This window comes from Myripristis murdjan, chromosome 11 (genome assembly GCF_902150065.1).
Source record: "Myripristis murdjan chromosome 11, fMyrMur1.1, whole genome shotgun sequence".
NCBI classification, from domain to species: Eukaryota; Metazoa; Chordata; class Actinopteri; order Holocentriformes; family Holocentridae; genus Myripristis; species Myripristis murdjan.
Window position 1 is genome coordinate 9553456 of NC_043990.1, and position 14810 is coordinate 9568265.

A 14810-nucleotide genomic window follows, 5' to 3' on the forward strand; every position below is an offset into this window, starting at 1 on the left:
GCTTGTTAGCGTTGCACCATCTTGCTTGTTTCCTGCTTAAGATGCTGAATTGAACAGAGAGAGAAAGAGGGAGAGAGACAGAGACAGATGGACAGGGGTAGAGAAATGAAGTCCTGACAATGGGAAATGACAGTGCTCTTTGTTTGACTTGTTTCCATCATGATTTAGCTGGATCTCAAAGAGGGAAGAACGATAAAAAAAAACGGATAAGAGCCGCTGATCCACTTGTGTTATGAGCCAAAACTAAGAGGAGGAGGATTTAGTCCACGACTGTGACCTTTTCAACTGAGACGTCTTTTATGACTAAGACACTCAGACCGCATCGGCTGTGATTACGGATAATTGATGCCACATTGCTGTTGTCCGTCTAAACCGGCCTGAATGATGGTCATCAGACTATAATCCTAAACAGGCAGTATCACCGTCTTTCAGTGGCATCATTAGATGACTCTTTATGGAAATGTGTTACGCAAATTCTAATTACAATCATCACATGAAAATTACTGCCCCTTGCAAGTCTTTTGTGTACATTTAAAGGGAAGTGCTGGGAGGCATTGTGCATAGGCAATTCGCGCTCTCCTCAGGGCAGAAACAGCGTGGATGCAGGAGAAAATGATCTCAGAGGTTCACCCACATTAGGCACCAGTATAATACACAGTATCATGCTCCATAGCAACAGCAGGGCAGTTGCTGCCCAGTTCTTTAGAAACACCGTTACTTCATGCAGTGAGTAATTGATGCTCATGTGGTGGCATATCTGCTTATTACTAACCAGGCGGTGAGAGAGCAGGCGTGAGTCACATGTGAGGCCCAGTCACATGGGAGCTGACAACTTTGTTTATCTTTGACGTGTAAGTCTTGGTCTCTGTCACTCAGGTTTATTGATGAGAGGATCTTCCTTGGCCTCTTGGCAATAAGAGCCGTATGCAAATGATGTTTATACCATGAGTCACTGGCTGAATTTTCTTATGGGATTAAAGTGGCCAGCTCAGTATGCAAGCAATAACCTTTCCCTTCCTCTGTAGTTCAAAGAGGGCTGTCATTAAGTGTCCCCATTACAGTCTTTGTGAGACATGACAGGATTGCATAAAGAGTGTGATTTGATAGGTTGGTTGACGCGCGCAGAGTTTACTTTATTTTTCCATCTTTCTCTTAGCATCAGTGTAGTTTGCAGTGCAGAAGTGACAGCACCCATCTTGCTTTTCTTGCTTTTCTGCACTAACACACAACTAACATTCAACTTTTCCTGCCCACAGCTACTCGTGAATCAAACAAATCAATCTGTATGAAAAACCACAATCCTTGTTGGGCTTCTCCTGGAAAGTGGTGCTGAGTGACAGGTCTGTTGATTTGTGAATCCAGGACACGGCCCTGGGGAAGCCCAGAGAGGTCTACCGTATGACCGCCGACTCCAGCCAGTGTGAGGATCGCCTGTGTGCCTCCCTCAGCCTCACCTCGGCGACCTGGGCCGCCCTCTCCGACGGCACCGGCAGGCTCTTCCTCCTCCGCACCAGCAAGAGAGGAGAGAGCTCTCATATCAAGTGGGAGGTAAGAATCGCAGTGGGGTCTGCAGCCTCATTTTTCAGTGCTGCACAGCCAAAATTGCATGGCGATCTTGCAATCAGAAAACACAGCAGTCACAATGTGGAGTAAAAAGGGGCAGCAAAAGAACAGTTCACCCAAAGGTGTAAATAGTCTTGCCATTATCAACTCACTCTCATGTTGAAACACTGGTGAAGTTTCTATATCCATGTAACATAGGCCTACATCGCAATTTGAGCGAATAGAGAGCGTTTCTTAAAGGGATAGATTGGATTATCACCCATATAGTCGTATTTGTTGCTTTAAGCAAGTGTAATACATTCAGGAAGTTTGGCTAATGAACCAACGAGGGCTTCACTGCGACAATAATGTTATTGCTTCAAAGTGAACAAGGCAGATACAACCTTGAAAGCAACTTGATTTTCAACGCCGACTAACTGAAAAATTGTTTTGGAGGACGTTTTGGTTTCACATTCAAGGCTCTTTGCAGTCCTCTGTCTTCCAAAACTGTTTTCGGGCGCAGCAGTGCCCCTGAATCACCCTTTAAGATGAATATGTGAGTTCCAGAAAAGGGCTGAAGAATGGCCATAAAATGACTCCAAAGTGTATCATGGCGCATGAGTCACAATGATATTTTTATTCTTTCATTCATTTATTCATTGCAGTAGTCTCCAGAAATAAATGAAAACGTATAAATAGAGACAACCCACTGTGCAACACTTGGGTAAACTCACAAAACATTCGTGTCCTGATGCCATGTCATCATATGAAAATGAAATGCATTAAGAATCAATACAGTATTGCAAAAAAACAGTATCCCACTGCTCAGCTGTCTCGACTGTTTTGACAGTGTTTTGAAACCAAATGGATACACAGTGGGTGCAAAAGGTCAGTGTTTACCACATCATCTCTGGGATTTTCCACACTTGTTCTGCACAACAACAACAGCAACATTCACTACAGCAGTGAGTGGATGCTGTTGGGAATATTGTAATTACAGGTGGTTTTGAAAGTGAGTTTTTACAGCCAGAAGTTGCAGCACCTGTTGAAGTAATTGTGGAGTCACTGGTAGCCAAGTGATGGTTCATTTTTACTGTGAGGGGTATGTCTACCTCCTCTAGCAGACAAATGGACATTTTCCTCGTCTAGTCTGAAAATCTTACTTTGCTTGTTTGATTGTGAAATTAGCTGTTGAATTTTGCTTTCAGAAAGTTAAATTGCCTATCTATTATAAGTAACAGCAAACGCAGTATGGAAAAACACCAGAATTTATAGTGTGCAAGGACTGAAAAGCATCAAAAAGCTTCAAAATGTTAGATTGTTACAATGAGAATACAAGCTGCTTCTTGTAATGGGAATTTTTTTTTTTATTGGAAATTCAATTAGGCAGAGTTTAATTCTGTTTAGGAAAGCAGCTGGCATGTCGCCTGAAAATGTTAAGCAGAAAATACTTTTCTCTGTTGTGTGATGAAGAAGAAAACAGTCCTTTGATTCCGCTCAGAAAGGTATCAAAGGAAGTGCTGCTTTTGAACTGGTACCAAAACTCAAACTTCAGAACCAGTTTGAGCTTTGAAAAAAAAAAGACAGTCAAACCTTCGCAAATTGGCTCGTACTGCCGATTAGAAGAGTCTTTGTTTGGTTTGTCCTTTTAACAGGCATAAGGTTGGGATTGCAAATGAGAGTTCACTGTCTGACCAAGCAGACTTCATGCAAATCCAAATGCAAAGTTCAAGAGTGGAATGTGTAATGAAGGATTAAGGAAGCCAGAAACTTCCAGTTAGAAACTGATTTTAGCAGGTCCAAGTGTCGCCGCTCGACTTTCAGAGCCACGCCGGCGCTGCCTCTTCCACTTTGTCTAATGTTTGTTTGTTGTTGTTTATACAGATGCCAGGATCAAAATTGACGATTCAACAAATTACACTTGTGCAGGCACCGTTAAAAGCAGGCTTCTCAGCTCCACTTTAATGTTTGTTTTTAACCAGACAAATGTGCACAGCGGTTTAGAAATTCTTTATTTACTTCATAAGGTGTGTCATGACACATGAGTCACAATACTATTTTTATCACAATACATTGCAATAGGCTCCAGAATTGAATGAAATGTATAAATAGAGACAACCTACTGCGCAACACCTGCGTAAACTCACAAAACATTCGTGTCCTGATGCCATGTCATCATTTGAAAATGAAATGCATCAAGAATCAATACAGTATTGCAGAAAACAGTGCAGTAATTGTGTGGTATTCAATAATAAGGTGATAATAATGCAGTAACTAAGTCGCAGTCAATAGTAAGGTGATTATAATGCAAGGTGCTTGGAGTAGATAGATAGATAGATAGATAGATAGATAGTATTTGTAGCATGTGAATGTTAAATATCTATCTATTTTTTGGTTTTTATAAATAATTGTGCAGATATTGTATATTTTGATTTATGATCTGTCTACTCACTGAAAGTCTCTTTCAATAAAAAAAAATACCTAAAATGCAAATCTAAATGAATATGTGTTTTAAATTGGTAATCTGTAAAATCCTCTTTAATGTATTTATTACTTGTGGCCATCACTGTGCTGTTTGTGCGCTCCGTGTCTCACCTGTTAGTCAAACAGTTGCAGCCAGTGCCGTGACGTCCTCAGCTCTCTGCCGAGGGAGTTTGAGTTTCTGTGGGTGGCTCTCACTCCTCAGGATAATCATCCTATTGTTCTTCTTCTTGTTATTATTATGCTCAACAAGCTGCTGTTGCTGCCGCTGGCAAAGTAAAACACATCACTTCATGTGCACCAGAAGATTTTTGCTAGTAAAGACCCACTCGACAACGAGGGTGTAGAATAGCAAGCAGAAAAGTTTTATTGAGCCGGGTGTAGACTGAAACACTATTGTGCTTTATCAACAGGTGGTAGGGGGTACCAAAACAGACATTTGTTTATATAAAAATGTAGAAAACTGATATTTGACATGAATGTTAATTACTCCAACTGACACAACTTACCCACCATTCCCTGTCTACTTTCACTGGCTGTGTCATCTAAACCTGTCCTTACTTGTCTCTTCTGTGTGTGTAGCCGCTGTTCAGTGAAGAGCTGGGCGAGCCTTTCACCATCCTGCACAGCGTGTCCCATGTCCAGGCCGGGGTCCACGCCATGGAGGTCCTGCTGCTCCGCATCCAGAAGGACTCCGAGGAAACCAGGGGAAGCGGATATTCTGTGTCTCTTGAATGGGTCACGGTGGGCAACACGGCCGGACAGGGTGAGTGCCACCCCGCCCTGTCATAACTTAGCATGTAGCAGCACTAATAAGGTGTATAATTAACAGTCCTGTATGAATAAAGTTGTGTATTACAATCCTACTATCTCACATTAATATGCATTTTTACTATTCGTGTCCAAAACAATACAGAAGTTGCTGTTAATTAAGGAGGTTAGTCATAGTTGATCGTTAACTGAGTTTAATTATTATATTCCAGATAAGATTAGTGTACTCTGAAGCAAACACTGGCGAGAAGAATTTTCATTAAAGTTGCTGGCGCTTTGCTGCAAATGAAACACTGACTAATGAGTCAAAGATTGGCGAGACAGAATGGGGAAAAAAACACGGCCTTTTGAGAGTCCCTTCCTCATTTCATAGGATTTCTAGATGCAGCTCTTTGATATCTGCGGGCTCTGGCTTAATCTTTTGTTGTTGGTTTAGCGTCTCGGTATTAAATGAAGCCCACATACTGTTTGTCCAAATTAGCTATGCAGGGTTTTCACATTTCATTGTGTTTTCTGCACAGCCGCTGCTCTTTTATCAATGAGAGGGGTTTGGTTATCTCTGTGGAGGGAATCTTCAAATTGATTTTGTCACATGATATGCATCAATTTGGTGTGATCAATACATTCTCCATATACTTGCATGTAGTATTCCTGTGATTTAAAACAGCTCGATCAATATTTGTGAACATGAGCAACTCCTACAAAGGTCGAAACTAGAAAATGGATGCTGTAAATCTGTAATCTCATCCAGACTTTCTTGAGTAGCATTATGACTTTGTGTTTTCATTCAGGGTTTGTTTGAGGTGATACGTTCAATTGATTTCTTGCATTGATAATAAGGACTGTGGAAACTTGAGCATGTGCCTGTAACCTTGTAAAATGACCTGCCACTGAGCTCCAGACTTCAGTCTCCTGATGACGACATCAAAAGAGTCTGCTCTCTCTTTTCTCTCGGCTTGACAAAGACTTATCAGGGGAAAAAAAAGCCGTTTGAAATCCATACTTCAATATCTCTAAATTAACAAGGATTCAGGCTGAAAAAGTGTCAGTTTGGATACTTGCAACTTAGTCATCTTCTTGTTTTAAAATCATCTAAAAAATAATTCAAATCATATATATATATATAAATAAATCATCATTTGTTCTTGTTTTTCGCTGTCAAGCTTTTTCTTTGTGCCTTTGTCACTTTTCCCAAATGGCAGATAATTTGGAACATCATCTGTGGAATGTATTTCAGGAAAGTTTGCTGTAAAAATTAGGTAGCCATCATTCGAATTAAACTTGACACCTTGTCTACAAGTTGACTAACAATACAAAATTGAATCTGATTTTGATTCTTTAAGTTCATGGTTCACAAAATGCTTACACATTTCAAGATCCTCTGTTTTTTTGTAATTATGAAAAAAAATGAGCAATGATCGTGGTGCACCACATAAACAGCTGGCATCACAAGACACAAAAAAACAAACAAATAATCAGTGTTATTTGTAGAGTATTTTTATCTGACGCACGTCTTCACTACATCTTTCTGTCAGATCTCTGCTCTAATTAGCTTCCTCATCTGTGTTGTGAAAGCGTGACTTTATTGTTTGTGTTAAGAACGGGTCGCTGTAATTGGCCTGGACACATGAGGTTTGGGAGGTAAGGTGTGCAGTCTGTGTTAAAAACCTGTTGATGTTTTTTGCAGCTCCTGCTGGTCACTGACAAAGGTTGGTGCATTAGTCCTAAATGACTTAGCACCTTTATCCCTGCATCTTTGTGTTTCCACACTTAGGCCAGGAGAAGAAGTACGAGGTGAGGAAGAGGAGGGTCCTAATGGGGAAGTCGGTGCCACATTATGCAGCAGTGGAGCCGCAGGGTAAGGGGCTGATGGTGGCCTCAGAGAAGCCCTTCGTCTTCACGCATGTGGACGGCCGGCCTGTGGACCAGCCCGCGGCGGAGCCCATGGAGGTGGAGACAACAGGTGGGTCAGAGGTGGAGGCCAACCAGCCTGCTGCTGGAAAATTACGACTGTGTGGTTAGTGATTTGTCGACCAGTCCCAGCAGCTGCGTCATGTGCTTTGAAAGGGCATCAGTCACCATCTGGAGGTCATTTCTCATTCTAAAAATTGATCAGACTGATTTGAGATATTCACAGCGTCTTGTAAACTGTAATCTCAACAGCAACTGTGAGCTGTGAACAGAAAAGAGAGACAAAGTAGAGCCAAAGTCGGCTGTGAAAACCACTTTTTGGCTGTCAAATCAAATGTCAGACAATGTCAGATATCCAGTGTAGTTTGTGACCTCTAGTGGCACCATAATGCTCACTAAAGCCTCTGTGAAATAAGCCTTTGCCATGGTCTTGTGAGCTGGGAAACTAATTCGTCATGTTTATTAGGCTTCCAGGACAAGGACAGTGACAGTGGGTACCTTTTACCTTTGAGTACCAGGTCTCTTTTGTCTAGTTTAATGGACGTGAGCTGTTTGGAGGAGTGACTTTGTGCAATCTAAAGCAGCAAAAAAAAACAATATCCAATTTGTAACTTTTTGGTCTTCCACCCATGTTACGTGTCAGCCGTTGGCTTTCTGTGTCAGAAGAGTTTTGACATCTCCAACCTTGACAATTTAGACAGTTTTGATATCACAAGACCTGACACTGTCCCTCATACGCTCTGACTCTGCTAAAACACTAAAAGAGTCTTTGTCGTGGTTTGACATTGATCGTATTTGCAGTGAGAAAGCGCCACCTTTTTTTTTTTCTGATCTCCTCTTTTGTTAAATCACAGTCACAATCAGAAACCGGCCAAAAGAACAAACAAGCCTGTGTGTAAAACGGTTGAAACAAAGTGAAATATAAACATCATCTGGACCCTGAATGGAAGAAGTGATATCATCGCAGCCGCCATTTCTCTGCATCTCTCTCGACTCTCTCTGGTTTAGATAGGATTCATCATGCTGTTGTGGCTGTTTGTTTTGAAGGAACATTCAGTGCCTCGGCTCATTACCCTCAAGAGCTCCAGGTTGAAGACACAAACGACTAGTTGGGTTGTAGCCATAGAAACAACAGAGCCGGCGAGTTACAGGCAGAGTATTGTCAGAATGGCTTCTTTTACAGGCCTGGTAATCTGTATCTGTGTATATAAATATCCTTTCAGCCCACTGATTTCTGTTGCTGGCTGACAAGATCCTTCTTTTCTCTCCCTCAGAATAGCTTCTTTTTTTTAATGGTTTTGATCAATCGCAGATCATCACACAGAAGTCATGGTAACACATCACAGTCCGCTGGCAGCATTGGTTCTCATAAGGATTTTTTTTTTGTGATAGCACAATACATCAAGATATGACTCATGTATGCAAAAATCACTCAATACTCAAATTAATGCTCATCCAATGTAGCTGATTGATAACATCAGGTGTGATGTTGAACAAAATTCTCAAAATTTCAAATATCATTCCTAAATTTTTTTTTTTTTTTTAATAAAGACTAATTTGTTATCAACAGTTCAGACACCAGTATTGTGTGTTAGGATATCCCAAAACTACTATCATCACAATATAATTCTACTGAAAGACAATAATCGATAATAGCTGCAGTTCGATCGGTACTTTTAAAACCAAATTAAAAAAGCTACACAACTCTGTATCTTTATCACATGGTCTTCTCACGCATGCAGATATTTGTCATTTTTCGCTGACATCGTGGGTGTGTGTGTGTGTGTGGTGTGTGTAATTTTATATCACGTGTCCTTTGTGGGTTTTTGTGCTTCGTACTTTTTAATATTGTGTTGGTACATGCTTTAATTGTGGCCTGCCAAAGGGACTGCACATGTAAATTAGATACAAGCTACCTCTGGTACAGCACATCACATGGTAATGTTTATGTTCAACACCGCACATGGTCCCAAGCAAATAAAATAATTAAATGTTGAATTATTAGCCAACTCTAGGTAGAAGAATAGAAATTGGGTTGTTTTTTTTTTATTTCTCACTCATATTTATTCGAGCTTGGCTGGTCTAAAGCATTCCACATGGAGTTATCACCTTGTGTCAGAGGTTTATGATTAAATAGGAGCTAATTAGTCGGGGGTTCAGGGAATTATGCCTGAAGGCTCTCATTCAGGCTTTGCTCACAGAGAAATACAAAAGAACAAGCAGTTATTAAATGTGGCTTTCACATCCGCAAATCATTTTTTTTTACTCATGAATTTGTTGATAAACCAAACTTTCAGATCAGACATTATTGGTTTCCCTTTTTTCCTGGTTATTTACTCAGTCAGAAACCCCACCAAGCACACAACAGCTATCCTTATTTTTTTATTTTTTTTTTTTTTAAGATTGAAAAGACGTTGAAAAGATGCATGTGTTGATGGTATAGAGGCGGAATAATGGCAGCTTTGTAGCCGATCCTTTTATCAGTGCTCTGCCTTTTTCCTCGTGGAGTGAGACAGTAAATTAGAGGGTAGACCTCTTCAAAGAAGTGTGGAAGAGATGGTGCGGAAAGCGAGGAAATGCAAAAGGGGCAGGATAGATGGAGCAGGGGTTTAGCACGCTGTATGATCCATTAACCCAAATCAACAAGGTGTGAATATACAGTATGAAATGTTTCTGCTTGTTATGAAATGTTACTTTTTCAGCCGTGGCAGTGTATGTTTCTACCAAGCTGTTGTGCCAAAAAAGTAATTTAAATGAGCAAGAGATGGAGATGGAGATGGAGATGGAAATGGAGAAATAAAAATGGAAGAGAGAGAGAAACAGATTTGGCAGCTCTCCCTCTCCTCCTCGTTAGTTTCTTTGTTGAATCAGCCAACAACAAAAAGGGAATAATGAACTTCTCTCAGTTCCTCACATCCCTGCCAGGTATGGAGCATGTCTGCCTTTGTGTTTGCTTGGTTCATCATAATTGGACCAATTTTCAGCGCTTAGGCTCTGCCAGCAAACACAAGTGTTGTATATGACAGCCCTGGCAGACTTTGCTCTATACGAGCGTTGCGTCTGAGACCGTTGGCAGCTTGCTCTCTACAGGAATGCTGGCAGGCAGCGGTGACTCGGCTCAGGAGAGGCCACTGCCCCGCCTTTCATGTTGCTATTTTCCATATTTTGTCTTATATTTAGCTTGACCACAAGTCTGAACAGTCAGAAACATAATTTTTTAATAAGAGTTGACTTGGTTGAGGCTTGTTGGATTGATGTGAATGTCTCACCCCACCACCAAAGCGCACCTTCCTCAGGTGTTTAAAAACAACTGTAGTGGTCCCTATGTATGTTTTTGGAAAATAATAATAATAATGACCATAACAAAAATCCTAATAATGATATTGTGTCCCTTTGACCAGTCATTTGCTATCAAGAGGAGGGGAACATTTCAAACAAACGACCCATGACAGAAAAAAAATCCTTTGCACATTTGCCTGCTAATGTTCCTATTACGCATTACAACCATAAAATCAAACGGCACATGTTAAGAAATGATGAGCAGCACAGTTTGTTGAAAAGGACAGCATAAAGTTTAGAAATACAGTCACACAAAACTAATACCTGTTGAAGCAATACGCACAGGTTTACATAATTCAGCGTGTTTCATCTAGCCATATGTGTCAGATGTGAGGGAGATAAACTGCAGGCCGGGGACTCTGATGTCTCCTGACAGGTGCTTTGTGGATATGAATTTTAAAACTGAAATCCCCCAGGTCCTCGGTGTAGCCGGAGCTAACCATATGTTGTTTTGAAAATAATAAATATTTTTAAAATCAAATTTGGACTCCTGCTTTGCTCTCGCAGCCTGTGAAATGTATGAGGCTAAGAGGGGAGTGATGTGTGTTTTGCTCCTGTTAAAAGCCTGGAAGCCGTATTCTGCAGGCGGCACAGAGTCAGTCTTTCACCTGAGGCAAGAATTCAGTAAGAAGATAAAATCCTGTCCTTAAAGAAATAATGTATGAATCTGTCTTCACATCACCAGTGGGTAATGGTCTCTTACCTGGTCAGATTCAGACAGGCTTTAATGTATAAATGTTTATCAGGTAATCAGAGGGGCACTGAAAAACCTGTCAGATCCGCTCCTCAAAATAAAAGTCAGAGGCAAGAAATCCAAGAAGAATAAGCATAAGGTGGGAAAAATCATTTTCTGATCAGATGTGTTTCAGGGTGTAAATTGTATGATTATGTACCTGGCAGCCAGAGAAATTTTATCAAGCGTCTGCAGAGTGTTTGACTTCGAAAGATACAAGGGCCCGCTGTTCATTCATATTCCAGTAGAGGAGGTGGGTAGAGGCCAATACCGGGATTCATTTGGTCCTTTTAAAAGGGATTCTACAATCACAACATGTCATCCAGTGTTTAACTGTAATTCATCAAACTCCTTTGCTCAGCTCTGCCTGTTAACTACTTAATAAGTAACACAGTCGTTTGATGTTATTTGTTTGTGTGGCTGGTTTTTCCATTTTATACCAAAGGATTGCCTGTTTGTGGGTGAAATGATCAGAAATCTCATTTAAAAATCTCCAAATTATTACTGCCTCCCACTAATATTTCATAGTTCAGATAAAAATCATATTCAGATGTTGTGCACAGGGTGTGTACTACAAGTTGCATATTCAATACAAAGCTTGTTTGTTTTGCTGAGTTTATGAAAGTGCCCAGCCTGTCCTGTCTTTATTGAAGAATGTGCATAAACATATAACTAGCAGCCTTTAGAAATGAGATCTGAGGATGTCAGTCGTCTCAAAATTCATAACGGTTCTATATTCATTGTCTGAAGGCTTCAATATTAAACTTCGGTGTAGGAAAATACTTAAAATTGCATACAACAGCTTCAGATTTCTGAGCATCAGTGAAAAGACATAAGAAGCTTTATTTTTGCCTCGAGCAATGAAATAGGTTTAAAAATTCAAATTGTTGCTCAGCTATTGCAGGAAAATTGGCTTGATAACCTCGTTGTGAACTTGGTTCTTAGAATCCTTCAAATTGCAATATGATTATTATAATTTTTTATTAAATATTCTCACATCTGCCATGCATCTGAATATTCAGCAGTAATTTCCTCCAGTCTATGCAGTGTATTTCATGTTTTATGTATGACTCGGTAACAGCTGGGGCACCATAAAACAAGAGTGACATTAACATTATTGCCATACATCTCTCTCCTGTTTCAATTTAGATCCCATTTATTTCTGGCAGCAGACAGCGGAGGATATCACGGTATCTGTGCGCATGCCAGAGGGCGTCACCAAAGACGAGGTGCAGTTCAGCCTGACGGCGGACAACGTGCGCGTCGGAGTGCGGGGTTTCTCTCCCTTGCTGCAGGGTCAGCTGTACGCACCCGTCGACCCCGAGGCCAGCGCCTGGATCATCAAAAACAACAAAAGGTGAGCAGCTCGGCCTGCGTGCTGCTGGTGTTTCTGGGTTGTTTCTTGATTGTAGTGCTTGCAGAGTGTGACACACAGTAGAAAACTTGGCAGAACATTGCAGTGATACTTGACTTCTATAGGCCGTTGCCTTTAAATGAGCTCTGTGAACAAACCTCAAACTATAGCTGCCACAAGGGGAACAGTTTACGGCTGCAGTCTTTTTTATTTTTTAAAGTGTTAGTTTTGTCATTTGCCTCATGCAACTGTGTAATTTAAAAAAACAAAATTCTGTTTCTCCCAGACCACAGCAGTGCAGCAGAACAGATTAAAAAAGTGTCACCCCGGTGGCTCATTGTGAAGAGCAGCGGTGTCGAACCATATGCCGTGGAGGGCCAAGAGGCTGCAGGTTTTCATCCCAACCAAAAACTCCAGCAGTTGATTTCACTGATTAGCCCTTCTCTCTGCTTTGAGGTGAGGTAATCAGTGAAATCACCAGGTGTAATTTTTTTTTTTTTGGAATGTGTACCGCATAATACTAAGGCTAAGTCACAGCAGCCTGGGTTTGAATCCAGCCCAAAGCCTTGTGCTGTTTGTCATCCCCTCTCTTTCCTGTCTCTCCCCACTCTGACTGTCTGATAAAGCAGAAATGGCCAAGATAATAATAATAAAAAAAGAAGAGATAAAAAAATCTAAAATTTTCTTTGAAACAAAACCACTAGAAAACATAAAATATTGAAAATTGAACCAAATACCAATGCATATCGATATGCTGCTTGGCTGCCTATGTGCTTGAAGAGTGAACTCACAATATTATTGCACCGAAGACAGAGTGTCTTTTTTCCCCATGGTTTTCTGCACCACTTAAGGACAAATATCAGGCAAGACTTGCTGGATCTTGTTTTTTTGTGCTTTCACTTGCCCCACTAAAGAGCACCTGCCATCAGAGCCATGCGGCACTTCCTTCTCCCATTGTAAACCATTTACCTTTCTTATTCATCCTCCAGCATAAAAATTACGAAGGCATTCAAGAGTTATGTTGTTTATGAGTTCAGATTGTGCAGGTAGGTAGTCATCTTAGTGTACCTCCCATCGTTGTGGCTTTCACAGATCCATTTAGACACAAAGTGGCATTATGCAGGCTTGCAAGTGTTGAATATTAAATCGATACTTTACAGGTCTTGAAATGACTGAGAGTGGTGGAACAAATCACGGAGAAATAGTGTTCTTCAGTCCTGGCATACATGTGGTGGCGCATTTTATGTAGCTATAGATCTGCTCTCATTTCATAATATTATTATATTTATCAATGTGGAGAAAATGTCCCATCTGTACAGAGACACAGCCAAGTTAATGGTCCTATTTTTCAACCACTATCACCATACATACAATCATATTTAACAATAAAATAAGTCTGGTGAAGAAATACATATCTTAAAAAAAAATATTGGTGTTTGAAATGGAGCGTGTGTCTGAATCCTGGGTCCCTTAGCAGCTGTGGGCAAATAGCGAAACCTGTGAGTTCTGATTCATTCTGTGAAGTAAAGCTCTAATCGTTATTTTAGACTGATAGAGAGTGGTGCACACACACACAAGGGAAATAGGAGCAAGCTTTTTTTTTATTATTATTCATATCTTATTTATATATCTAATAAGCCATTAGTCAATATAATGTTGAGTCATAGCCTCACTGGAAGCCCTCTCATCTCCGCCTCTATCTCCTCTCTATCCCTGCTCCTCTCAGACAAATCCCTCAATGCTGCTTTCACTGTAAAAACATGTTACAGAGCGTCTCTTCTTTGCTTCTTTACATCTACGTGTGTGTGTGTGTGCGCGTGTATGTGCACGTGAAAGAGAGTTTTACTCTTTTACTCTGTTTCTGTGTTTGTGCAGCTGTATTTTTGTTTGCCCATTGTGTTAAGATTCAAACTATAAGTAGATATGCTTGGACCATCCAGATTGTTTCATGGGATCACTACTATTGCTACTACACTGGAAAAACGCAAAATCTTACCAAGATTATTTGTCTTATTTCAAGTCAAAAATGTCTTATTTCTAGTCAAAATATCTCATTACACTTAAAATAAGACATGATCACCTCAGAAGTAACTTGTTTTTAGACAATTTTCACTTGTTTCAAGTGAAAATTCACTTGAAACAAGTGAAAATTTGCTTGTTTCATTGGCAAAATTTGCCAGTGGAAAAAGTGAAAATTCACTTGAAATAAGTGAAAATTAGCTAGAAATAAGAAACAAATTTTGCCAATGAAACAAGCAAACTTGTAAAAACAAGTTACTTTTGAGGTGATCATGTCTTATTTTAAGTGTACTGAGATATTTTGACTAGTAATAAGACATTTTTGACTTGAAATAAGACAAATAATCTTGGTAATATTTTGAGTTTTTGCAGTGTAGTCCTTCATGGCCTCTTTCAGTGCTACCCTTTCTACAGTTTCCTGATAGCAACCAAATATGTGAGTTGATTTCGCTAACAGCATTAAATAAATTCTCCATTTTGGGCAAAATACCTTTTTTCCCAACTTCCCCCAAAATGTTGGAGTATGCCTTTAAAGCCGTCGTGTCTCTTCCTCATTTTTTATTATCAGAAGATGAATCCCGCTCTCCCTCTAAAGACAAATTATGTCGGCATTTGGAGCCTGGCAGGTGTTAATTGTTGACCCTGCCCCTGCCTCTCCCT

The 14810-nt window shown here is 40.3% G+C and overlaps 1 protein-coding gene across 1 annotated transcript in view; it reads left to right on the forward strand.

Annotated features, from left to right (window-relative positions):
* The window catches only part of nudcd1 (NudC domain containing 1), a 30882-nt gene that overhangs the window by 2483 nt on the left and 13589 nt on the right, over nucleotides 1–14810 (forward strand). Inside the window, exons 3-6 of the mRNA XM_030063117.1 lie at nucleotides 1363–1548; nucleotides 4606–4789; nucleotides 6569–6757; nucleotides 11927–12134. Coding sequence (XP_029918977.1) covers nucleotides 1363–1548; nucleotides 4606–4789; nucleotides 6569–6757; nucleotides 11927–12134 — 767 coding nt within the window. The remainder of the gene's footprint in view (nucleotides 1–1362; nucleotides 1549–4605; nucleotides 4790–6568; nucleotides 6758–11926; nucleotides 12135–14810) is intronic.